General features: G+C 40.9%; 1 protein-coding gene across 1 annotated transcript; it reads right to left on the bottom strand.

Moving 5' to 3' along the window:
• Nucleotides 1–1,650: 1,650 nt before the first annotated feature.
• On the bottom strand, nt 1,651–25,405 carry LOC121868977. Its single transcript, XM_042370014.1, has 4 exons — nt 25,231–25,405; nt 10,873–11,128; nt 4,793–4,923; nt 1,651–3,169 (listed from the first exon to the last, which is right to left on the bottom strand). The coding sequence occupies exons 1-4, from the start codon at nt 25,284–25,286 to the stop codon at nt 2,224–2,226; spliced, it is 1,389 nt and encodes a 462-aa protein (XP_042225948.1). The 5' UTR covers nt 25,287–25,405; the 3' UTR covers nt 1,651–2,223.
• Between the last annotated feature and the right edge of the window lie 258 nt (nt 25,406–25,663).

The following is a 25,663-nucleotide window of genomic DNA, read 5'->3' as shown; positions in this document are numbered from 1 at the left end:
GGTTAATAATACATTTTTTAATTTTTTTTAGAGGGAAAGGAAAAAAAATCGGAAGAATCTCTGAGTTACCATGGTGAGAATGTTTATGTAGATCTGACATAGAGATTTGAGATGGTCAGGGAAATGGTTCAGATATGTCAGGGACCTTCAGAACCGTTATGCCTGGCTAACTGAGGCGTCTGAACTCTCTCTCCCTCCCTCAGTTTTCTTTATTTAAACTCTCTCTCTCTTCTTACCCACCGTTTTCTTTCTTTACTCTCTCTCTTATGACACTCCTGGACACTCACCCCTTTCTCACTTCATTAATCCTCTTTAATTTAATCTTTTTTCTTATATCTTTCTCTGACTCAACTTGTATTACATTCACTTACGCACAGAAACACAGGCAGATTATTATTACCAATGGTTACAACTGATCTCACAGCGGGAGGAACAACATTACACTCAACGAAAACATAGTATATAGGTATTGTTATGATCTGTACATGGGAGCAAACGGGAATAAACAGTCAGATAGACATTGTGAAATAGTATTAAATAAAACCTAATTATAATTATTTTTCTTAGTGCGAAGTGAGTTAATCTATTCGAATCACGTAAAAATTACGCATCCCATTTTATTTCACCTGATGAGTATGCACCCTAACGCTACCTGAAGGGGTGAGGTTAAGTTAGACTAGGTTAGCGTTCGAGTGTTCAATCATCAGGTGAAATATAAGAGGGTGTTTAATTTTCACACGATCCGTCTATTCCTTAATTCAGGTATGTGATATCACTTTAATTAAGAAGTAATAAGAGTTTGTTTTTTTCGTTTACACTATAATCACAGTTTCTACCTTACGATTATAACCTTACTGTATGGCACTAAATGGAAAGTTAAGACGATGATGAGGAGCAACTTTTGGTATGAAGACGGCAGGTGGCCTCGTCACTGTGCCTTGTCACCAATGAGAGTGAGGTACGTCATTCGCCACACAACCATTGAGAGAGGTACGTCAAACACCAAATATCCAATAAGAGAGACATACGTCACCCATCACACAACCAGTAAGAGAATGGCATGTGTTGACGATACTTAATTACAAAAAAAAGAGACATGTTGACGATGCATAATATTAACATATATACTTTGTGACGACACTTAATGAAAACACATACTTGTTAACGAGACCTGATGTAAACAGAGATACGTATTGACGAAAGTGTAAACAAAATCATGTGTTAACGTAATGTAAACATAAATACACATTGAATGAATTTAATGTGAACATGAAAACTTATTGATGAGTCTTGGCGTAAATATAAACATATGTGTGGACGAAAACACTCACTCAGATATGAAGGCAAAAAATATTCTAAATTGATATTCATCCGTATTCTTAAAGTTAAATATATGTAAACACCATCACACAAATTTAGTTTTATATACATACAGAATATCATCTATATTTGAGATCAACAGACATACTATTACACAACCAGGAAATGACTTATGATCACAGAGATAATAATAATAATAATAATAATAATAATAATAATAATAATAATAATAATAATAATAATAATAATAATTAATAATAATAATAATTAATAATAATAATAATAATAATAATTAATAATAATAATAAGAATTAATAATTAATAATACAGGAACATAAACTTGATAAATTAGACCACCAACTTTGGATTACTACCAACGAGAAGTATTTTAGGGTCGAAGCTCTCAAAGGTTGGTACAAGGAATATCCCTGACAACTGCAGACGTAAGAATGCAACTAACTGACTAACTTCGGCTAAAACACTTTACTAAAATCCTAAAATAACAGCAAACTTATACTAAGACTCTACCATAACTAGATACGTAAAAATAACATCTAGAAAGTCTCAAAATTATAGTGAGTTTCTACTAGAAACGTTAACTTAACACCATTTTTGTTTTGTTTTATGGTACAGAATATTTTCCAATAGATTCTGTACCTTTAATTTATCTAGTTTAGGAAGAGTTTCACTTAATAGTTTTATGTAATTTTTCATATGTTTTATCTATTCGTTTTGTGATTTAGCTTAAGTTAGCCAGTTAGTTATATTCTAACATCTTCAGCTTTCAAGGATATTTAGCGTACGATGTTTTGTGAATTCCTCATCCAGATCTTAAAACCCGTAGGAAGATCACCAAGATGGTGGAGACCAGAGGTAATGCCCTAAAAGTTGTGGGAGTCTCGCTCACACTACACTAAATTCTGTACTCACCCCATCACAAAACTGAACACTTTTCCCATTATCCGTATTAGTGATTGTATCTTTATCTCCGTTCTCTTTGGATGAAGATGCTATATCTTGCTTCCCCGTCGTCCCCCTCTCTCCTGGGTCCTGTGAGGTGACACCATCATTGTTGCTGGGGAACTCCACTTCTACTTTACATTCACCCGTCCCTTGTTTCAAGTTCATCTCGTTTACGGCATCGCCTGGCGCTCCAGCCATGGTTTTCGAGTCGCCTGCCTCGGTGTTTAAGCATTCGTCAGACAGCAGTTTCTCCATTTCTGTTGCGATTTTGTTCTGTTGATCCCTCCTGACGCTGTCGAGTCTGGACACACCGCCGGAACTTCTCTCCTCCTCGATCATGTCAGTGTTGAAGGCCGAGGACGACTGTCGCTCGCCTTCCAGCAGTCGACGGCCCTCTCCTGAGTGCCTTTTCTCTCCCTCCACTGACCTTCTTGCCTCCAAAGGACTCAGGACCCCATTCTCTCCAGCCCGGCTGTTCTGGCGGCTGCAGGCGACGCTGTTGCTGTTACTGTTCGTGCTGTTGGGGAGACAGTAGGTTCCCGCGAAGCTGCTCTGACGACCGTAGCGCGCCATGTTAGGTCGAGGCGCTGGAAAGTCGTCGAAAGAAGCATGGCGGCCACATTTTGCAAGAGCCACCCTAGCAGGATACGTCGCGTCCTTGAGGGAGCCTAAGTCCGTGGGGATTGTCCGTGAGGAGCCGCTACGCCCGTTCGACATGGAGGTCCCCGTTGTATTAAAGGTGGACTGGCGGCTCAAGTGTCGTCGTCGCCGGTCGTTACTCAGCAGCTTGAGAAAGGCCTCCCGGAACTTGGTGGACGTCAGGTTGTAGAGGATGGGGTTGACGGCCGAGTTGGCGAACTGCATCACCCGGGCAGTGTACAACATGCTGTCGGAGAGGGAGGGAGACACAGTGTTAGGGGGAGAGGAGGTAAACACCTTCATGGGATGGTTCACAGTGATACATAAGGCAAGAAATATCGTCCTTATTACTATTACTATGTTGTAGGAGAGAGAGAGAGAGAGAGAGAGAGAGAGAGAGAGAGAGAGAGAGAGAGGACCCAGCACAATATAAAACATACAGGGAGCCTTATAGAGGGCTATATATTGCGAAACTATAGCCTATAAGTTGCAAGGGGGAATGTATGAATATAGACCATATTTTGTAAGAGAGATGACAATATAATAAGTTGAAAGCAGGATAGCAAGAGTACATATTACAAGGAAGATAACAAGAGTACATATAACAAGGAAGTTAGCAAGCGTACATATAAGAGGAAGATAACAAAAGTACATAATTATACACTGATGATACCAAGAGTACATATTACAAGAATAGCCTTCATTATTTTCAAAAAGGTCAAATATAGAGTAGAAATTTAAGTAGAGCAAACAATGATTAATAACTAATTTTTTTTAATCATCGAAATAAATTATAACAAGGAAGCATAGAGTTGAATTTATATATAGCAATATTATAGAAGTTCTGATAAAGATAACAAGTTGAAGGTATGACAGTGAGTGTGCAATGGCAAAGTGTAACATTATTAAATATAAAATCAATGTATGAAATTTAAGTTAAAGAAACAACAGCACAAATGTGATTCTTGCAATTCCTCGTGCAAGATAAACTAGTGCTATATAGAGTTGCATACTAAGATTAACATGTATTTTTTTGCAAACCGGATGGAAGTCCAGTGTTTTATAATCTTACACACACACACACACACACACGATCGCGCGCTACACGTTCACACCGCTACGTTCTCATACATCTCAGAGGCTAGACACGCCCACACCAACCACGCCCACAATACACAGGCTACACACCTCCACGCCCACAGTGATCGCCCGACACACCACCCACGCCCACAGTACCCGCACCATACACCACCCACACTACACAATCACACTTAAATATATAGGTCACTACATCCTGCCCCTGCATCTACTGTGCCACTATACACCATGCTACTACCCCACAATACACATCCACACCACACACACACACACACACACACACACACACACACACACACACACACACACACACACACACACACACACACACACACACACACACACACACACACACACACACACACACACACACACACACACTTTCTGACTTACAACAGGCCACACACCCACACTTACCCCCAATCTAATCACACGTCCCCCATGCTAAACCCACACCCACATTCCCCTTACACTACACCCACACGTTCCTCCATACTACACCCACACCAACATTTCCTCCCCAGAACTACGCCCACAAACCTTTCACATTACACCCACACTTCCCTCCACGTTGCACCCACAAAATTATTCCCTTCTATACACTACACCCACGTCCATATAAAACCTTACTCCCATCCCCACACACGCCCTTCCATACAACACCTTACTTAATACCTCCACACCCACACCCCTCTCCATACACCATACCCCTTCCCACCCACACACCCACGCCCATACACACCCCCTCCATACACTACACCCACGCCCATACCTGTAATAGCGTAGTGCCCCGAGGGTCTTGATCACTTCCTCGGGCGTCCAGACGATCCACAGTGTAAAGACTCGGAAGGGGAAGAGGCTGACGAAGAAGAAGACCGTCACTGTAGCCAACATCACCACCACCTGTAATCATGGACGGAAAGAGGGAAGTGAGAGAAACAACGATAATAAAGATGGGAGATGAGAAAGATGATAAAGATGGGAGGTGAGAGAGAAATATTATAAAGATGGGAAGTGGGAAATTTAATAAAGATGGGAGATGAGAAATATTTAAAAATGGGAAGTGAGAGAGACACCGATAATAAAGATCGCAGATGGAAGAGTGACAATAATAATGAGAGTTGAGAGAACCCGATGATAAATATGGGAGAGGAGACAGAACCAAACGGTTACAATGATAGGATGTGCAAGATAGCGAGAATAAAGATGAGAGAGAGAGAGAGAGAGAGAACTAATAAAGATGGGAAGTGGCAGATGAAAGAAAAAATGAGAAAGAGATTGATAATAAACAAGGAAAGTGAGAGATGAGACTGATATTGAAAATGGGAGACAAGATTCAAAAAGAAGAAGAAGGAAAATAGAGACGAAAGGAGGAGATAAGAAGAGGGATAACGAGAATGGAGGAAATTATTCTGATAGAAAAAGAGACGTAGAATTAAATAGACAGACGAAAACTAAAGAAGGAGAAAGAAACCGATAAGAAATAAGAGAGATGCCAAAACCGATAAGCCAGGTAGAAGAGAAAAAACAGGTAAATACAAAAAGCTGGTGAAGATTAAAAGAAAAGAAGGAAGACGATGATGATGATGATGACAACGACAGGTAATTACGAAGAAGGGAGATGAAAAGGAGCAATAAAAAGGACTAAAAAATATAAAGGGGAGAAAGGGTAATGACGATGATAATGATGATGATGGTAATTACACACACCATCACCACCATCCCCACCACCACCCTCAGTGCAGAAAAAAACGAAGATAGAAAGTGAGAAGGACGATAAGGAAAAGTAATGAGGTAAAGAGGCGAAAGATGGTGATAAAAGTTGAACTGGAACTAACAGATAACGATGACTAGAAATATTATATGTAATAGTTTAAAAAAGAAATGTTTTAAACACATTTTAACATAACCAGAAACTAAAGATCATGTCAGTGCTAAACATATATTAAAAATCTTCTAATATATCCATAGTTTATAGTCCGGTGTTGTGAAGTAGTGTTTACAGTCCGGTGTTGTTAAGTCGTGTTTACAGTCCAGTGTTGTTAAGTCGTGTTTACAGTCCGGTGTTGTGAAGTTGTATTAGAATCCGGTATTGTGTAGATAGAGCCCGGCAATATGTAGTTAGAGTCCAGTATTGTCCAGTCAGAGTCCAGTCAAAATAACTCCTATCTCTTTTCTCACATATTTTATTATTCACAACGTAAGCCAGATTGATTCCCAGTCTAAATCCACTCCTTTCAGCTAGGATCCGGGTCCTTGGATGGCAAAATCTCTCTCATTCTTAAGTCTCTCTCTCCCGTCGGTTCTCGGAGGTCTGGCTGTGTCACAATTTGTCTAGCCTTACTGGTTATGAGAAATCGCTTCCCACCTGCCCGACTTCTTGATATTTCTATAACTACTACTACATAACAGTTTTCCTACTATTTCTAGTACTACTACTACTTCAACTAGAATAACTACTATTTCTTCTACTACTACTACTACTTCTGCTACAATAATCACTATTTATAATATTTCTTCTTCTAGTACTACTAGTACTACAATAAGTATTGCTTTTACTATTTATACTACTACTACTGCTCTACCAGCCACACCTCCGCCGCCATTTTATTACCTTAATATTAAATATCCTAATACATGAGTAGCTATCCTAGCTGTGTTGACTTAGTTGAGCCGCAGATCTGTGCGGCATTCAGTGACTGTAGCCTCATAGTCAATATCTGCAGCTGTTGTAGGCTTTGGAGCTGAAGCTCTCGTTCCCCTGAGGCAGAGCAAAGCCGATCGAAGGAGAGAGAAGGACAGTCAACATCTCATCCAGGCTGTAACATAACTTCTGGGCTGCTGCTTCTGTTCGGCGATCACGAGATCACCTCTGCAAGTCTGGCATAGAAACATCTTGCACTTGGTCCCATCCCGCCAGAGGTTGTGAACACTAGACGAGTCAAGCTGCCTTGATCAACGTTCTGAATTCTCTCCCCGTATGCCCTTATCTTGTCGTTCTCGTTCCTCCTGTGTGCAGCATCGAGAGCTAAGTTAAGGTGACATGCGGCCATGGGATCAAAGATCCTGATGTCGAAGAAGGCTCGCTGTCCCCACGTCCAGAATCCTCGAGCACCGGCGTTAACACGGCCTTCGTTGGATGTGTTTGAAGTCCTATGATGAAAAATCTCACCGTCCAATGGAAGGAGAGTCGGTTCTACCCTGATATCACGGCAGATTTCCTTCAACAGATTTGCTGTGAGATCCCTTACTTCGTCATGCCTCATGCATATGAAGCCCCCTATCTTGCACACCATGGAGTGATCGGCGTCATAGGAAGAGCCACACACGCATTGGGAAGGCAAACTTTCCACTGGCCTTCTGTACCTTAGAGCATTGGCATCTGCAAATTCTTGTCTATTGAGACTGAAACCATTTGCCCTTATCGGTAACGTAGTTAACCAGATCGAGGCGCCCACCTCCTGCGCTATAGCTACTTTTTTTTCGAATTCTCTGGTACTTGCAACAACACTTGCTGCAACTTATCCCTTTGGCTGTGCTGTCGTTCTGTAGTAATGGACCTTCGAATCTTGTTTACTTCGCTGGTATCCACCTCCCCTGTTGCGTTCTGAGCTATTATGTGGTCCGTAAGTGCTGCCGTGAGCTTAACTGAGTTTTGATGTTCGGTGGCAGCAATCTCCTCTGGATTGGTCAATCCCATACCTCCCAGTCTCTGTAGTAGTGCAAGGAGTGATCTTTCTGCTGGCGTTAAGTGAGGGTGTTTCACTAATTTGGGAATGAAAATGATGCTGATAGTTTCTTCCAGAGGGTGGAGGAGGGAACCAATATCAGGGATAGCGCACATCAGGTAGTTCCAGCGATGCTTGACTCCATGAGTGAATGCCGCAAAAGCCGCATGTGGCTCTGTGTTAGCACCTCTGACTACTGCTCTACTACTACTACTATAACTATTACTACTACTACGTTACTGTCACTCGGAATCGAATATGACGATCATCCAACTATGATACAATGATATGAGTTATTAAAGATGTCACCTTCGTTGATGAACTTTGAGGTGACTCGAGAGGACGGTACGGGATCGACTGGGCCGTCCACAGATGTTGCACGTGTGGAGGGCTACATCTAGTGCGGCAGGGGCGGCGGTAGCGTCTTTCCAGTGCTGGCACTGCCTCGGTATGCAGTCGGGCTAACTAGAAAGTATTGACACCTTTTTGTGCGGTGCTCCTCCAAGCGTTACGGTGTGTAGTAATCGTCTCCCAGGTGAAGGGGTCGATTTGGCACTTTTTCAGATTTGTCTTAGGACTGTCCTTACACTTTTCCGTTGTCCGCCAGCATTACGTTTACCATTTGTTAGGTGACTGTAAAGTAGTTGCTTTAGTAGTTCACTGTCGTCCATGCGGGTAAAATGGCCAGAAGTTTGTTTAGAAGGACTCGAGCAATAATCTTGCCAGCTATGGAGAGCAGTGAGATCCAGCGGTACCTGTAGTTGCCACAGTCTGACCGATCTCCCCTATTCTTAAAAATATTGACAATCCCAGCCGAAGTGAATAAAGCAGGATGACCTCTGCTTACCTGCCATCTCCACTGACTCCTGAAGTGAGTGGAGACGGCTGGTAAGCACAGGTCCTCCTGCTTTATACACTTCGGCTGGGATTCCATCAGGTCCGGCGGCTTTGTAGTTTTTCATCTGCTTGATGGCATTAGCTACCTCATCCAGGGATGGAGGATAACTGAGGTGGGTCAGCTCTGGGTGCTGAGGAACCTGCTGGGTGGTCAGGACATCCACATCGGTGTTTCAATTGAGCAGCGAATGGTAGTGCTCTTTCCAGCTCTAATGGATGCCGTCCTCTTCTTTAATTAGGGAGTTGTTGTTGGACGAGTGGAGGGGGGCCACGCCAGGAGTAGTTGGGCCATATATTGTTTTAGCGAAACTGAAAATTTCACGCATCTTGTATTGATCTGCAAGTTTTTGCATTTCACATGCTTTATTTTTCAACCATTCATTCTTCAGATTGCGAAATTTGCACTAGGCTGCCGCTTTTTGAGGAAGGTATCAGCATTGATCCAAGACTGAGGGTTGTTCTGCCACTCTACTACTACTACTACTAATTTACTACAATGACCACTGATTTTTTACTATTACTACTTCCACCACAATAACTACTTTTCTTCTACTACATCTTCTACCACCACTAGAATAACTTTTTAATTATAATTTTTTTGGCGGCATACCACTAGAATAACTACTTCTACTACTACTATTACTACTACTACTACTACTACTACTAATAATAATAATAATAATAATAATAATAATAATAATAATAATCTTCACTAAATACAGAAACAGACGAACAAATGGTTTCTAAACTTCTCTAAGACTCGACCTTAACTTAGAACATTATCTCGTTAAGGTATAATATAATAATAAATGTGTAAGTAAATAAGTGTTGATAATAAAAGTGTGTAAGTATATAATTCAGGATACCTTTATAGTCTACACAATGATTTATATATCCTGTTTACCTTATATTTGGAAGAAGCTAATGTATGTATGTATGCATGTATGTATGTATGCATGTATGTACGTATGTATTTGTATTCGTAGGAGCATCTCTTCGTGTATCCAGTCATATGTAGTCAGCCACCTCTCTCTCTCTCTCTCTCTCTCTCTCTCTCTCTCTCTCTCCTATGTCTAGTTATCTCTATCCTCTTCCAACTGATTGTCTTCTGTGTATTTCTCTCTATACTCCTCTGATCCTCTTTGACACTACTCGATCTCTTTTAATTCTCTCTTAGTCTCTTTTGGTCACTTCTGATTCTCTGTGTCTCGTTCACTACCTTTATTTCTTCTTTATCTAACTTTTTCTCTCCACTTTTGATCTCTCGTAACTTACCACCAATGTCTGTGCTTCCTGGCTCTACCTCCTTGTGTGACCTAACTCTACTGTGTGACCTTGTGTGACCTAACTCTACTTCTGTGTGACCTTGTGTGACCTAACTCTACTTCTCTGTGACCTTGTGTGATCGAACTCTACTTCTCTGTGACCTTGTGTGACCTAACTTTTCCATCTTGTGACTTAATTTGACCTTCGTTTAGGGAGAAAAAAATGGCTTCTTGACTATTTATTAAGTTTCACTAGCATCTATATTGAAATTTCTAAATATAAGTCTATACTTCTATGGTCCAAACTGACCTTTCAATTCAACTTTCACCTTTTGAAACTCCTCTGCTTCCTGCGACTTTTTGTGACCTAGTTTGGCACAATTCTACGTTACAGTGGATCAATTTAACCTTTCTGATCAACTATGACCTTTATTAACTTACAACTGTCTTCTAGGCTTCCTGTCGTCTTCTTTAATATAATTCTACTTTCATCTTGCCCTAGCTTGACCTAATATACCCATCTTTAATCCTTCATGTTGAGGGCTGTTTATAGTTACTCCTAACCAATTTTAACCTTTCACATATTAACCACAGTTTCCCTGGCCTTACCTGACCCCTCTTGTCATAACATCACCCTCTACGACGCCTCCCGTCTTGCCTTTGCACTTTCCGACTTGAAATTGTTATTTACTTATATCAATTTGGGTCAATATGCACCATTCATAATATTACCCATTTTATTTTTACCTGACCTGAGACAGTGCCGTGACCTCAGCATAACATATCTGTGTCCTTCTATGACCTATCTTGAGTTTTTCTTATTTACCCTATTATCTGGTGAACTTCCCTGACCTTCCCTGATTTTGGGGGGTTTATTTAACCTTTCTTGAACTTTTTTTTTTTTTACCTTTCCTGACACAATCTCACATAACCCTTCTCCTCCACTTGACACTTTTACTGACCTGTCTGCGAGCCTTCATGTTTGGGAGGTCAACCTTGCGGTGCTGGAGAGCTGCTGAGGCTGAGTCCTGCATGAGGCTCCTGCCGATGACCAGGTAGAGGAGTATAAGGAGGACGAGGGGGACGAAGAAGAAGATGGCGGTGACGAGGTTGATGTAGAGGGTAGCCCAGAAGGAGGTCAGATTAGTGAAGCACACGGTCACCTTACTCCCATCTACATACGGCACTCTCTTGTGTTGACTCATCACCAGCATGGGGCTAAAGGGGAGATATGATGGTTTAACGAGTTTATCTGCTGTATATCCCAGTAAAGATCCATCCTCATTCATCACCCCTGAGTTATGATGCAATCGTCAACTTAAAGGGGTGGTACAGTATGGTTAAAATGTATTGAGTATATCACAGTATATCCAATAGTATGTCCTAGTATATCGATCTTCATAAAAGGAGAGTGACGATAATAAACTCAGCCAGTAAGGGGCGTGATGGAGTGTGTTATTATGACAGGGTGTAGCTGACATGATTAACGCTGGAAGGTTTAAATGATAGACAGATTCGTGAGCTAGTTAATAGAATCTGTCACATGCACATACATATATATTTACAGCCCTCGCTCACACACACACACACACACACACACACACACACACACACACACACACACACACACACACATACACAAAACACCTGGCACAGACAGAAGGGAAATGATCTGGGTTGGGTTCCATTGGGCTCTTTGAGATAACCTTGTATGACGTCAATAGTGGCGGGTTAGGTCAACATGTTCCCTGACTCTGACTTAGTGAGTAATTGTCATCATCATCATAATAATAATAATAATAATAATAATAATAATAATAATAATAATAATAATAATAATAATAATAATAATAATAATAATAATAATAATAATAATAAAATATATTATTATTATGAAGAAGAAGAAGAAGAAGAAGATTAATATAAAAATGAATGAGAATGAGATTAGATGCTAGTGCGTGAATCTCAATCTCTCTCTCTTCCCGTTCATCCACACTCTCCTACCTCCCTCCTCTTCCTCTTCACCCTCTCTCTTCACCACTCACTCTCTCTCTCTCCCCGTTCATCCACACTCTCTTGCCTCCCTCCTCTTCCTCTTCACCCTCTCTCTTCACCACTCTCTCTCTCTCTCTCTCTCCGTTCATCCACACTCTCTTACCTCCCTCCTCTTCCTCTTCACCCTTTTTCTCTCTCTCTCTCTTCACCCACCAACTTTCCCTCCCTCTACACAGACCCACAATCTCCCTCACCTCCTTTCCTCTCTTTATCAGTCCTTCTTCACCCATCTCATTCTCCCCCTCTCTCTAACCTCCCTTTCTCCTCTTCTCCATCCTTCTCCACCTACCCACTCTCCCTCTCTATCTCGCCTATCACCTCACCTCCCTTTCTCTCCTTCCTTCTCCAACTACCCCATCCTCCCTCTCTTTTCCATCTCTCCTTTTCGCACCTATTCATCTATCTCTCTTATTCACTCTCGCATTCTAAAGCATTTAATCTGTCTCCCCCAATTTAATTCAATTTAGTTTGTCTGGGGTTGAATGGTCCCCTATTGAAGAGCCTTGGTAAAATGGTGATTAAGGTGGTGGACTGGTAATATGTTCCCCCGGGAGAGAGAGAGAGAGAGAGAGAGAGAGAGAGAGAGAGAGAGAGAGAGAGAGAGAGAGAGAGAGAGAGAGAGAGAGAGAGAGAGAGAGAGAGAGAGAGAGAGAGAGAGAGAGAATATGGGGGACAGAGATAAAGAGAATGACTCAGAAAGGGATAGATAATTAAGAAGAACTACAGAGATATAAAGAAAATTAAAAAGAGAGAGATAATAGTGGAAAGCGTATCTCTCTCTGACAATGAAAAACGCTTTCGCTGCACCAAACTGAGCTTATGGAGTTAATAATTTCGATGACCACTCGGCAGGGGAGATTGACGATAATAATAATAATAATAATAATAATAATAATAATAATAATAATAATAATAATAATAATAATAATAATAATAATAATAATAATAGACCCTTCCCTTGCCAACATTACCAGCTGAATAATCACTATCTTATTAACTCTAGATATAATATCATTAATCACATTTATAAAATAATTTACCAAGTTGAGAAGAATTCATTTCATCACTGTCGGATTATCCAAAGTTGAATAAATTATTTCAGGTCATAGGATTATGTTGAGTTATACAGAAATACAAACAATTACATAGTGTGTGTGTGTGTCTGTGTGTGTGTGTGTGTGTGTGTGTGTGTGTGTGTGTGTGTGTGTGTCTGTGTGTGTGTGTCTGTGTGTGTGTGAGTGTGTGTACAGGGTGGTGTAATGCGTCTAGTGTGGCAGCATTAGGTTAGTGTTAAGGTGAAAGCACTGCTTGCTCCTTCTCGCTTTCAGCTATCGCCGCTGGCCAGCCCACGTGACGAACAGGTTAGCAACTTGCATAAGTCATTCCCTGCCAGTACACAGCCTCTTCACCATCAAGACTCCTGCTGTGCCTCCTCATGGCAAAACACGGTAACTGGGTGCCTCGTGGGCCCTGGCTAGACCAGCAGGGATCTCGGACTAACAGTGGGCCCCAGAGGTACCGCGCATAGGCCCACTGGCATGTGTACACGTCCTGGAGCCTACCAATCACTGCCCCGCTGCCCTGCGGATTAACCTTGGTAGGTATAAGGCTACGGGAGTAAACCCTAAATGATAAAAAAATCATGGTTAGGTGAAAAAAATGTGGATCAGTCATATTTAATATTTAAAGATTGGTTAGGCTAGGTTAAGCTAGGCTAAAGTTAGGTTAAGTTAAAGTTAGGTTAGTTCCATATTTTGTGCCAGTTACTTACTGGCAATGGGGGGCAATTGTCCAGGGGGGGGGGGGCAGTTGTCCCATAGGGGCAGTTGTCTAGGGAGCAGTTGTCTAGAACCATAGAAAGCAGGAGGACCTCTGCTTACCAGCCATCTCCACTCTCTCCTGGAGAATATGTGGGAAAGGAAGGAAATCCCCCAAGCTCTTAAAGACGCCTCCATCGTCAAAATTTATAGGAACAAGGGAGACCGGTCAGACTGTGGCAACTACCGCGGGATCCCGCTGCTGTCCGTAGCTGGCATTATTATTGCCCGAGTCCTCCAAAATAGACTTCTTCCTGAGGTGGAAAACTTCCAGAATCTCAATGTGGCTTTAGACCATCACGTGGCACCACTGACATGATCTTTGCTGCCCGCTAGATACAGGAAAAGTGCAGAGAACAGCGTCGTGACCTGTACATGGCTTTCATTGACCTATCCAAGGCCTTCGACTCGGTAAACGGGGAAGCCCTCTGGCGGACCCTCAGGCGTTTTGGCTTCCCCAAAAAATTCATCGCCAATGTGAGGCAACTCTACGATGGCATGAACGGCTGCGTCCTGCACAATGGCACCCAGTCTGAGTTCTTCCCCATCCAAACGGGGGTTTAACAAGGGTGTGTACTGGCGCCAACTCTCTTTTCCATTTTCTTGGCTGCCTTCCATACTCGTGCCATATGCCAATTTAGACTGCAGGGTGGACATAGGGTACCGCATGAAGGATCTTTTCAACATAAGACGACTCCAGGCAGGAACAAAGGTGTCGGCTGCTTCCATTACTGATCTTCAATATGCAAACAACCTCACCCTTGTTGCTCACACTGAACACGACCTACAGGAGATCCTGAACACCTACGCAGATGCGTATGTACACTTTGGCCTTGATGGTGAATGTACGTAAAACTCGGATTCTCTTTCAACCTGCCTCTGGTTCAGACACACTTCCACCATCCATCTATCTTAACGGTACTACCCTCTCTAATGTTACCCACTTTCAGTATCTCGGCTCCCGCCTGTTTACCACCGTGGACATCGATGAAGAGATTCAACACCGGATCAGATGTGCATCTGAAGCCTTCGGCAGACTCCGAAACCGTGTCTTCAGCTGAATGGAGCTGAAATTATCTGCAAAGTTACACGTATATCGAGCAGTGGTCCTCCCCATCCTGCAATATGGCAGCGAGACATTGGTCACTTACAGGAAGCACCTCAAGGCACTTGAAAACTTTCACCAACGTAGTCTATGTTCCATCCTCAGAGTTCGCTGGGAAGACAAGAGAACAAATGCCAGTAATCTTGCTGACACCAACTGTAGGAGCATCAAGGCTACCATTATCCATGAACAACTACGCTGTACTGGCTATGTTACCCGCATGGACGACAGTAGACTGCCAAAGCAACGACTTTACAGTGACTCTAACGAATAGTAAACGTAACACCAGAGATGCAACTGAAAATATATAAGGATAGTTTTAAGACACACCTGAAAAAGTGCCAAATCGACCCCTTCACCAGGGAGATGATTACTCCACAGCATAACGCTTGGAGGAGCACCACACAAGGTGTCGATACTTTCGAGTTAGCCCGACTGCAAACCGAGGCAGACAAGCGCCAACGCCGGGAAGACGCTGCCATCGCCTCTCCCGCACTAGATGTAGCCCTCCACATGTGCAACGTCTGTGAACAACTCCGTCGGTCCCGTATCGGCCTCTTTAGTCATCTCAAAACTCACCAATGAAGGTGTCATCCCTAGTAACTCATATCATCGTATTATAGCTGGATGATCGTCATACTCGTTTCTGAGTGACAGCAAAGTAGTAGTAGCAGTAGTAGTAGCTTAGCTCTAGGTGCTGCACACAGTAGGAACGAGAACGACAAGATAAGGGCGTACGAGGAGAGAATTCAGAACGTTGATCAAGGCAGCTTCACTCCTTTAGTGTTCACAACCTCTGGTGGGATGTTTCTATGCCAGACTCGCGGAGGTGATCTCCGAACAGAAGCAGCAGCCCAGAAGTTATGTTACAGCCTGGATGAGATGTCGACTGTCTTTCTCTCTCCTTCGGTCGGCTCTGCTCTCCCTCAGGGGAACGAGAGCTTCTGCCCCAATGCCGACAACAGCTGCAGATATTGACGATGAGGCTACAGTCACTGAATGCCGCATTGACCTGCGGTTCAACTAATTCAACACAGCTAGGATAGCTACTTATGTATTAGGACACTTAATATTAAGGTAATAAAATGGTGGCGAAGGTGTGGCTATTGGGGGAGGCTGGAGGCCACGTTAAAAAAAAAAGTAGCAGTAGTAGTAGTAGTAGTAGTAGTCATCCTTATTTATGTGAGGGTAATAATTCAATGTGTAATTGTTAGTCTTTTTGTCCACTTACTTATTTTAACACACACACACAGTCATATACTCATGAACACCCCTCTCTCCCCCTCCCTCTCTCTCTCTCTCTCTCAAGGTGCCAGACTTATTAACATTATATATTTCACATGACTCACAACAGTCTTTGTTCCCTCATGATGAAATATTGTAAGTCCAAGAGGCTACACTATTTCCAGCTCCCTCTTGCCCATTAACCAGTGTGGTCGGCTCAGGTATCATACTCATGTGGTCAACACAATATTTTATTCCCACTATGTTTAAGCATCTGTTCTTGTATACCCGGAAAATGTTAGTGTGTTGAGTTATTATTATTTTGTCGTAACTGTAGATGTAAGAACGACAGATAGATTGAATGGAATAAGAGAGGGAATAAAGGGGTTAAATGAAAGACACAGAGATGTTGAAAGAGAGGAAATGAGACAAAATGGAGAGGGAGAGAGAGATAAATTGATAATATATCATATGGCTTCAGTAAAGTGTGTGTGTGTGTGTGTGTGTGTGTGTGTGTGTGTGTGTGTGTGTGTGTGTGTGTGTGTGTGTGTGTGTGTGTGTGTGTGTGTGTGTGTGTGTGTGTAATTATCATTCTAATCTATTCAATGATAACAAACACAATAAAACAACAAAAGAAAAACAACAACAGGAAACACCAGAACAAAATAATATACCAGGAACTGCAATTGGTAACCTGGAATGGGAATTAGAAACTGGAGCAGGGAAGTGGGAATAGGAATCACAAACTGGAACGAGACATCTGGAATGGGAATGAAGTGTGTCTAGCTGGCTGCCTCGCTCCTACCTAATTGGCTGTGAAGATCGAGTAACTCTCTCACTCTCTTTCTCTCTCTCTCTCTTTCTCTCTATCTATCTATCTATCTATCTATCTATCTATCTATCTACCCGGTATTATCAATGTGTAGTTTAATACGAAATGTGAAAAATATTTATATATTTGTAACTTGTGTGAAATATATTCTAGTAATTATGTGAATATAGATCATTCTAATTGTCACCCTCCATTCTTTAGTAAGGCTCAAATCCGGATTCAGAGTCAGGGTGTTCGTGAGAGTGAATCCGATACTCCGCTGACGAACGCAAGATACACTAAGGATATGTAAACACGAATTCATTCTCCAGGTATATCCGGACCAGTGATTTGACCTGCCTGTTCTCCCGGTTTGTTTTCTCTGATATCAAGAGAGAGAGAGAGAGAGAGAGAGAGAGAGAGAGAGAGCGAGAGAGAGAGAGAGAGAGAGAGAGAGAGAGAGAGAGAGAGAGAGAGAGAGAGAGAGAGAGAGAGAGAGAGAGAGAGAGAGAGAGAGAGAGAGATCTACACCAAATGAAAACAGGGAAACAGACAGACAAGAAGACAGAGACAAAAATTAATACAACGAAAGAAGGAGAAAGACAAACAGAAACATCAACAGAAATACAGAGAGAGATAAAGACAGAATGATAGACGCAGGAAGATAGACAGACAGACAGACAGACAGACAGGCAGACAGATACATAATATATAGGAAAACGACTGACAAAAAATAGAAAGAAAGGATAAAAAGAGACAGGTAATAGACAGATAGACAAGTTGACAGAAAAAAAAACCCAGACTAACAGAAGAGGAAATAGACATACAGATTGTCTCATATTGTACAATAGACAGATAATTAAATAGCCATAAACATAGACAAAAACAGACAGAGGGTGGACAGACGGAGTGATAGACGGGCAGACAGACAAACAAAATAGTAGGCAGGCAGACAGTAAAATGGGTAGAACAATAGATAAATACCTGTACAGTCGGCAGTTAGACAGATAGAATAATATGCAGTCAAACATTTAAAGACGCAAATATAGACAGACAGACATACAGACAGATGACAGACAGACAGTTAAACAAACCGAGAAAAAGACAAACAAGACGGAAGACAGAATTTGACAGACACACGTGAAATTAAACAGATAAACATAAATGCAATTAGACATACATTCTTTAAAACTCTTAACACAAATTATTACCGTAACTGAAAATCTCCTTTATATACACTATATTTTCCTATGGTTCGAATAATTTAACAGATCAATTAAAACTACGATACAAAGATGGATTTTCAAAGGTACTTTTGTTAAATTTTCATAGGAAGTGGATGTAAAATGGTGCATCGAACTGACTCACTTACGATAAAACAGCATTTACTAGTCCTAAATGATGTCAAAATTATAATGAGATTCAATTATAATTATAGATACGTACAGAATATTATTAATTCCATATATCGATTCTCAAAGGAACACCAAAGTTTATGCTACTATAGTCACTGGACAATTTCGACGCCATATTGGTCGCCATGTTTACAGTGTAGCTTACTGACATCATTAATGAAGGCAAATTATTGAAATTCCAACCTGCTCTCAGATTTTGCGTGACATCACTTAACCTATGTAAAAAAAACACCTGACCTAGATCTGAATTCACGTGATTCAGGTTTGACTTTATATGACCTAGATTTGACCTCATCTAATACTATGACGTCATCCGCTTTTTCTGACCTTAACTAACATCAACTAGTCCATTTGACGTCACATAATCCAAACCTGACCTCAACTAACTCTTATGGCGTCACTTAACCCAAAACAACCTTAACTGACTTCAATCTGACCTCAAATAACCCTTATGACATCACTTAACCCAAATACAACCTTAACTGACTTCAACCTGACCTTATTTCCCCATACAATAACAACTAACCTCACTTTTCACACCTGGTTGAGAATGTGACCCAAACTGAACTAAGCTTTTGAGGTCATATGGTCCCCCCCCCCGCAAAAAAAAAACTCCATTTCGAGTTGTTCCCCAGGAGGAAGCTTACATCAAAGCTTCCGGATGATAACCTCTTTCTGCCGTTCAAAGGATCATTTAATTGAACTGGTCGTGACCTAATTGAACGTTTACCTGTAAGTCAACACGTTCACCTGTACTGAATGACTTGTAACTATGTCTTAATTACTTATCAAAAGGTAAACACGTGTTAAGTATTTGTTAATTAGTTTGGCGAAACGTTTATGTCAACTGATTTTCGGAAATGAGTATTAAGGATTGGATCAGATTTTAGCCTCTTTGATTGTGTTGATTAGCGAGTTATTTGTGTAACGATTAGCGAGTCAATTTGTGTAACGATTAGCGAGTCATTTGTGTAACGATTAGCGAGTCAATTTGTGTAACGATTAGCGAGTCATTTGTGTAACGATTAGCGAGTCAATTGTGTAACGATTAGCGAGTCATTTGTTTATCGATTAGCGAGTCAATTGTGTAACGATTAGCGAGTCAATTGTGTAACGATTAGCGAGTCAATTTGTGCATCGATTAACAAGTTATTTGCGTATTGATTGGCGAGTCATTTGTGTAACGAATAGCGAGTCATTTGTGTATTAATTAGCGAATCATTTGTATTGATTGGCGAATCATTTGTGTATTGATTAGCGAGTCATTTGTGTAACGATTAGTGAGTCATTTGTGTAACGATTAGCGATTCATTTGTGTATTGATTAGCGAGTCATTTGTGTCACGATTAGCTAGTCATTTGTGTATCGATTGGCGAATCATTTGTGTATTAATTAGAGAATCATTTGTGTATCATTGGGAGTCATTTGTGTATTGATTGGCGAGTCATTTATGTAATGATTAGTCAGTCATTTGTGTTTCGAAATTAATTACCAAGTAGGGATTCGTATTATTATGTCGCAGATTTTTTTTTTATTGAAATCAGAATATGAAGTTATATTTTTAAACCCAGCCATTCATCCACCCACCCATCTACTGTCCATTCATCCATACAATCATCCAACAGTCTACCATGCTCTATCTATCTTGTATTTATTTATCCAATCATCCATCCATCCATCCACTCACAGTCCATTCATCTGCCCAGCATCTCTTTACTATTCATCCATTCTTTCATCCAATCATTCATTCATCAATCGATCCATCCCATCATCCATCCACCCGTCCAATCATCCAACCGTCCACCCACCCATCATCCATCTACCCGTCCAATCATCCATCCACCCATCCAATCATCCAACCGTCCATCCACCCACCATCCACTTCTGCCCCAACAGTCAATCCGGGAACTCACAAAATCTCGTGGTGCTCTGAATGCAAATAACCTGTTGGCTGTGGTGTTACGAGGGTTGTTAACGAGCTAATGATTGTTTGCAAGATCCCCGAGTGAGTAGTTGAGTGTGAATAATGACTGGGAAAGCGTACCCTACTTGACTCATTGTTTGTGGTGTGGTGTGGTAGAGTCACACTTCACCACACCATATCACACCCTTCACCATATCACACCATTCAATACACCACACCCTTCACCACACCACATCACATCCTTTCAATACACCACACCCTTCACCACATCACATCACATCCTTCACTAAACCACACCCTTTACCACACCACACCATTAGCAACACCACACCCCACACCACAGCAACACCACACCCTTCACCACACCACATCACATCCTTTCAATACACCACACCCTTCACACCACATCCACATCCTTCACTAAACCACACCCTTTACCACACCACACCATTAGCAACACCACACCCTTCACCACACCACATCACATCCTTTCAATACACCACACCCTTCACCACATCACATCACATCCTTCACTAAACCACACCCTTTACCACACCACACCATTAGCAACACCACACCCTTCACCACAGCACCACCACAAAATGGACAATCTCCCTCACTCAACAAAGTCATATGTTAGGTGGAGGGGTACTGGGGGACTCTTGCAGTGTACTGATGCGAAAACTTAGGTCATTACTGAAGCGTAATCAGGTCAAAGGTTAATTAGCGGACCAGAGAGAGCGGAGGTCTCTAGCTACGGGTCATAAAGTACCTCCAATATTTTTTTTCCACTTTGTAGTTGAATTATGCAATGACTTACTGTGTGTGTGTGTGTGTGTGTGAAGACGTTAACAGCGAGTCTCGGTCTAAATATTAATGTTATGCTAACTTAAACATAGGAATGTGGAGGCTAAGTGGATACTGCACTCGCCTTTTGTCCTAAAGGTCGCTGGTTCGTTCCAGTTGCATTTCCAGTTCACTCAGCTGTAAATGGGTACCTTAATTTACTAATTGGTGAGTGAAGGTGGTCGAGTGCAGTGCCGGTGTCATATAGAAATCTCACTCAATGGAATCGAAATTTGAAACCCTTACGGAAAAAATGACCTTTTCCCATTCACTTAGATAGGTTGTATAATATATATATATATATATATATATATATATATATATATATATATATATATATATATATATATATATATATATATATATATATATATATATATATATATATATATATATATATATATATTTCAGGTGTACATACATTTCCTCTCTAAATTTATAGAATGTTCACATTCCATTAGCAAGATTAAGTTAGTGTTTCTGATTGCGATTAAATTGTGTGCTTCCATGCATATTTGTACGTACGCATAAGTAAATGAAAAGTAAATTATAAGATTGTCATCGTTGTCAAAATGTAGTGTATAGTCTGTCTCTTTCTTATATATTGTGGATGAGGAACAAATACGAGTCTGCATTTATTCTTGGAGGTCAGTTGTCCATAGGGAAGTAATAGGAAACTGATTCATGGGTCACTTTCCCATGGAGGTCAATATTCTCTCTGTCTTCATCCACGCTGCTTCCTCGTGCACCGAAAGCTTAGCTATGACTATTGGATCCATTTCTTTACCATCAACTTAATATTGGTAAGCTATAAACATTTACTTAAAACACACACACACACACACACACACACACACACACACACACACACACACACACACACACACACACACACACACACACACACACTAAACCCCTGATAACCCTTAAACTCTTATATAGGTTCCAGCAGAGTTACGGTTCAGTATAAAACGACCATTAAACTTCCTCTTCATTCACTTCCTTCCTGAACACTCTGTCGAAAATTACCTTCTGAATCCTTACCCCCTTGAGAACGATGACTTAATCCATCGTATAAGATGAGTTAACCCTTGCGAAAGATGACTTAAACTATTGAATACGATGATCTTACCTCTTGAGTATGATGACTTAAAGCCTTAAAGCCTTGAATACGATGATTTTAACCGTTGAGTATGGTGACTTAACCCCCTGAGTATGGTGACTTAACCCCTTGAGTATGGTGACATAATCCCTTGAGTATGGTGACTTAACCAGTTGAGCATGACAACTTAACCCTTTGAGTGTGGTGATTTAACCCCTTGAGCATGACAACTCAACCCGTTGTATGATAACCCCTTGAGTATGGTGACTTAACCCCTTGAGTATGGTGACTTAACCCCTTGAGTATGGTGACTTAACCCCTTGAGTATGGTGACTAAATAAAATTCATATTCATATTACACCAAATAATAGCCACTTGCTCCCACCAAATGTTAAGCAAATCAGGTGAAATCACATTCCGATGGACGTATTTTGAAGAGTATTGTGTAGCTGACAATACCCATCTATAATTATTAAAGGAGGAACAATGAACTCACAATCCTCTGAGAATCCAATTTTGAAACGGAACTTTAGTGAGCCATCTAGAAGAGTTCCCACATCACTACTTCAGGGGAAATATTAACCTAAGAACCATTGGGAATCTTCAGTCAGATCACCGTGTTGTAAGAGTTGATGAATGGAGTTGAGAGTAGAGGTGAGGGTGAAGGCTGGTGGTAGTGTGTGTGTGTGTGTGTGTGTGTGTGTGTGTGTGTGTGTGTGTGTGTGTGTGTGTCTTAATTACACAGTATCCGACAAACGGTTTAAACTTTCACCATGAAACTCGGTGATGGTAACAAGAAGGTTCAGAGAGATGTGGTGTGAGATATATAACATGCATAGTTTTAACCATTTCACACATCTAGAGTTTATTGTACTCTATTATCTCTCTCTCTCTCTCTCTCTCTCTCTCTCTCTCTCTCTCTCTCTCGGTAGTGTCCAAAATGTACCTCATATTCATGTTATTCGGAAATTCTTGTCAAAATTGGAAAAAACTTCTTCCAAAATTAAAAAAATTCCAGCAAATATGCAATTAAAACTTTCAATATATTTCGTACCAAAGTTCATTATTTTCCAGGAAAAAATAAGTTATGTACGTAATGACCAGCTGATGTTCTTTAATATCCAAAATAAAATGTAAACAGATTTTTATATTAATTTTTCGAGATTATATGAAAGAAGAAAATAAAAAAAAGAGATCAGATTATTATTAAAAAGTAAAGGTTCGAGTATGAGAGAATGAGTCAATGATCAGAGAGAAGAACACAGTGTTGAAGGTTTATCACTGACGATATATGCATTAGTCTATGGTCTCTCTCACCCATAGTTCACTTAATCTTGACCTTTGACCTTTGGTAGTGGCGACATCAATGTTATCCTGTGACCTTTTTATCCATTCAATTAAAAAAATTAGCTGGATACATTATTTTTCGGGTAAAATAAGCTGGAGCATCTAATCCTAAGGAGAAATAAACTGGGGTGTCTAATCTTCAGATGAAATAAGCTGGAGGTGTCTAATCAATAGGTGAAATAAGCTGAAGTGTCTATTCTTCAGGTGAAATAAGCTGGAGTGTTTAATCTTGAGATGAAATAAACTAGGGTGTCTAATCCCGTAAGAAACACAAGGATAACGCGAGCGCTGTGTGGAAAATTAATTAGCCAGGTTACCCCTTAACAACATCATGTACTGTGCACCACTGATGACCAAACCCAGGTAATTAATAATACTTGGCCAAGAGAGATGGTTTACTGGTAATTGGAGGGGTAGTTGAGATGGAAGGTAATAATAATAATAATAATAATAATAATAATAATAATAATAAAAATAATAATAATAAAATTGCCTTCATGAGAAAAATAACAATATCGAAAATATCAATGGTAAGAAAAGAAGAAGAAAATTAAGAATACGAAGAAAAGAAGAAACGAGGAAAATTAAGAAGAGGAAAACGTAAGAAATAAATATGAAGAATGATTCTGTTCTATCAAGTAATATTCTTACAGCAAACATCAAAAATATATTTATTACAACAGGTAACATTATGCATAATGTACAGTCTCGTTCAAGATTCTTCAAACACTGCTGGAGACAGCTGGCAACTCAAGGCCGTTTGTTTACTAAAGTACGTAGTAAAAATTATGAATGAATGTAAAAGGTTATCGGTGATTGGTTACTTAGTTCCCAGTTGCTTAATTAATGGTTGGGTTTTGTTGTTTCGTATTATATTATACTACGTACTATAGTAAACAAACGGCCTTGAGTTGCCAGCTATCTCCAGCAGTGTTTGAAGAATCTTGAACGAGACTGTACATACGCCAGTAGAGCAATTATCTCAAATTACACTAATTAGACTTAATTACAATGGACAGCTCTCTCTCCGCTAGACAACTACCCAATTACTCAATACAATAACACTATACCTGTCACCACTCCTCCACATACTGAAGCAACTACAACCACTAGCCCTCCACACTACTGTTACTACTTTGCTGTCACTCAGAATAGCATATGCCTATCATCCAGCGGGGACAGAATTATATCATGTTTTAGTAGTGTTACCTTCGCTTATGAGTTCTCATGTGGCTCGAGATGCCGATAAGGGGGACCGGTTTTGGGGGGCAAATGTTACACGTGTGGAGGACAACTTCTAGTGTGGGAGTTTTCCTGACATTCCATGCAGCGACCATAAGATGGTGCATACTTTGTTTTGATCCGTTGTGACGGTTTTCGACTACATTGAAAATGACCTAAATTGTTGACCAATCAGGAGAAATGTTGTAAGAAGACAATGTTTAGGGCACCTTTTCTAGCCCCCTCTCAACCACCGTAATAAACACTATCACCACTGCCCCATAATAACAGGTGTCACCACTACTGCCCCGCAATAACAGGTGTCACCACTACTGCCCCGCAATAAGAGGTGTCACCACTACTGCCCCATAATAACAGGTGTCACCACTACTGCCCCGCAATAACAGGTGTCACCACTATTGCCCCGCAATAACAGGTGTTACCACTGCTCACCAAGACAGCATGACAGCTGCGGCCCAGATGGTGAGGATACAGGTGCAGGCCCTCATCTTAGTGCAGGTGTAGGAGGCACGCAAAGGTCGACAGATGGCGTAGTAGCGTTCGAAGCTGATGACCAAGATGGTGAGCACTGAGGCATGACACACACAGTACTCCACGAAGGGCACCAGTTTACCTGTAGAAAGAGATGTGATAATTAGTACACCTGTAATCGTGTGTTACAATGATGACACAATACAGATACAGTGTTAAAAGAGTATAGTGTTACGGGGGTATTGGGAGACAGTGAAACACTTATACTCTCTCTCTCTCAAGAAGATAGTTATGGTGACAATGAGTAATGGTGAGAAAAAGAGACACACATCTCTTTCTCTTTCTCTCTTGGCGGAATTACGGTGTGATTTTACAATGGTATTACTGCATATTG

This window comes from Homarus americanus, unplaced genomic scaffold, assembly GCF_018991925.1.
Source record: "Homarus americanus isolate GMGI-L3 unplaced genomic scaffold, GMGI_Hamer_2.0 scaffold32583, whole genome shotgun sequence".
Classification (NCBI taxonomy): Eukaryota; Metazoa; Arthropoda; class Malacostraca; order Decapoda; family Nephropidae; genus Homarus; species Homarus americanus.
Note: the sequence above shows the minus strand (reverse complement) of the source record. Positions and strands in the feature narration are given on the sequence as shown.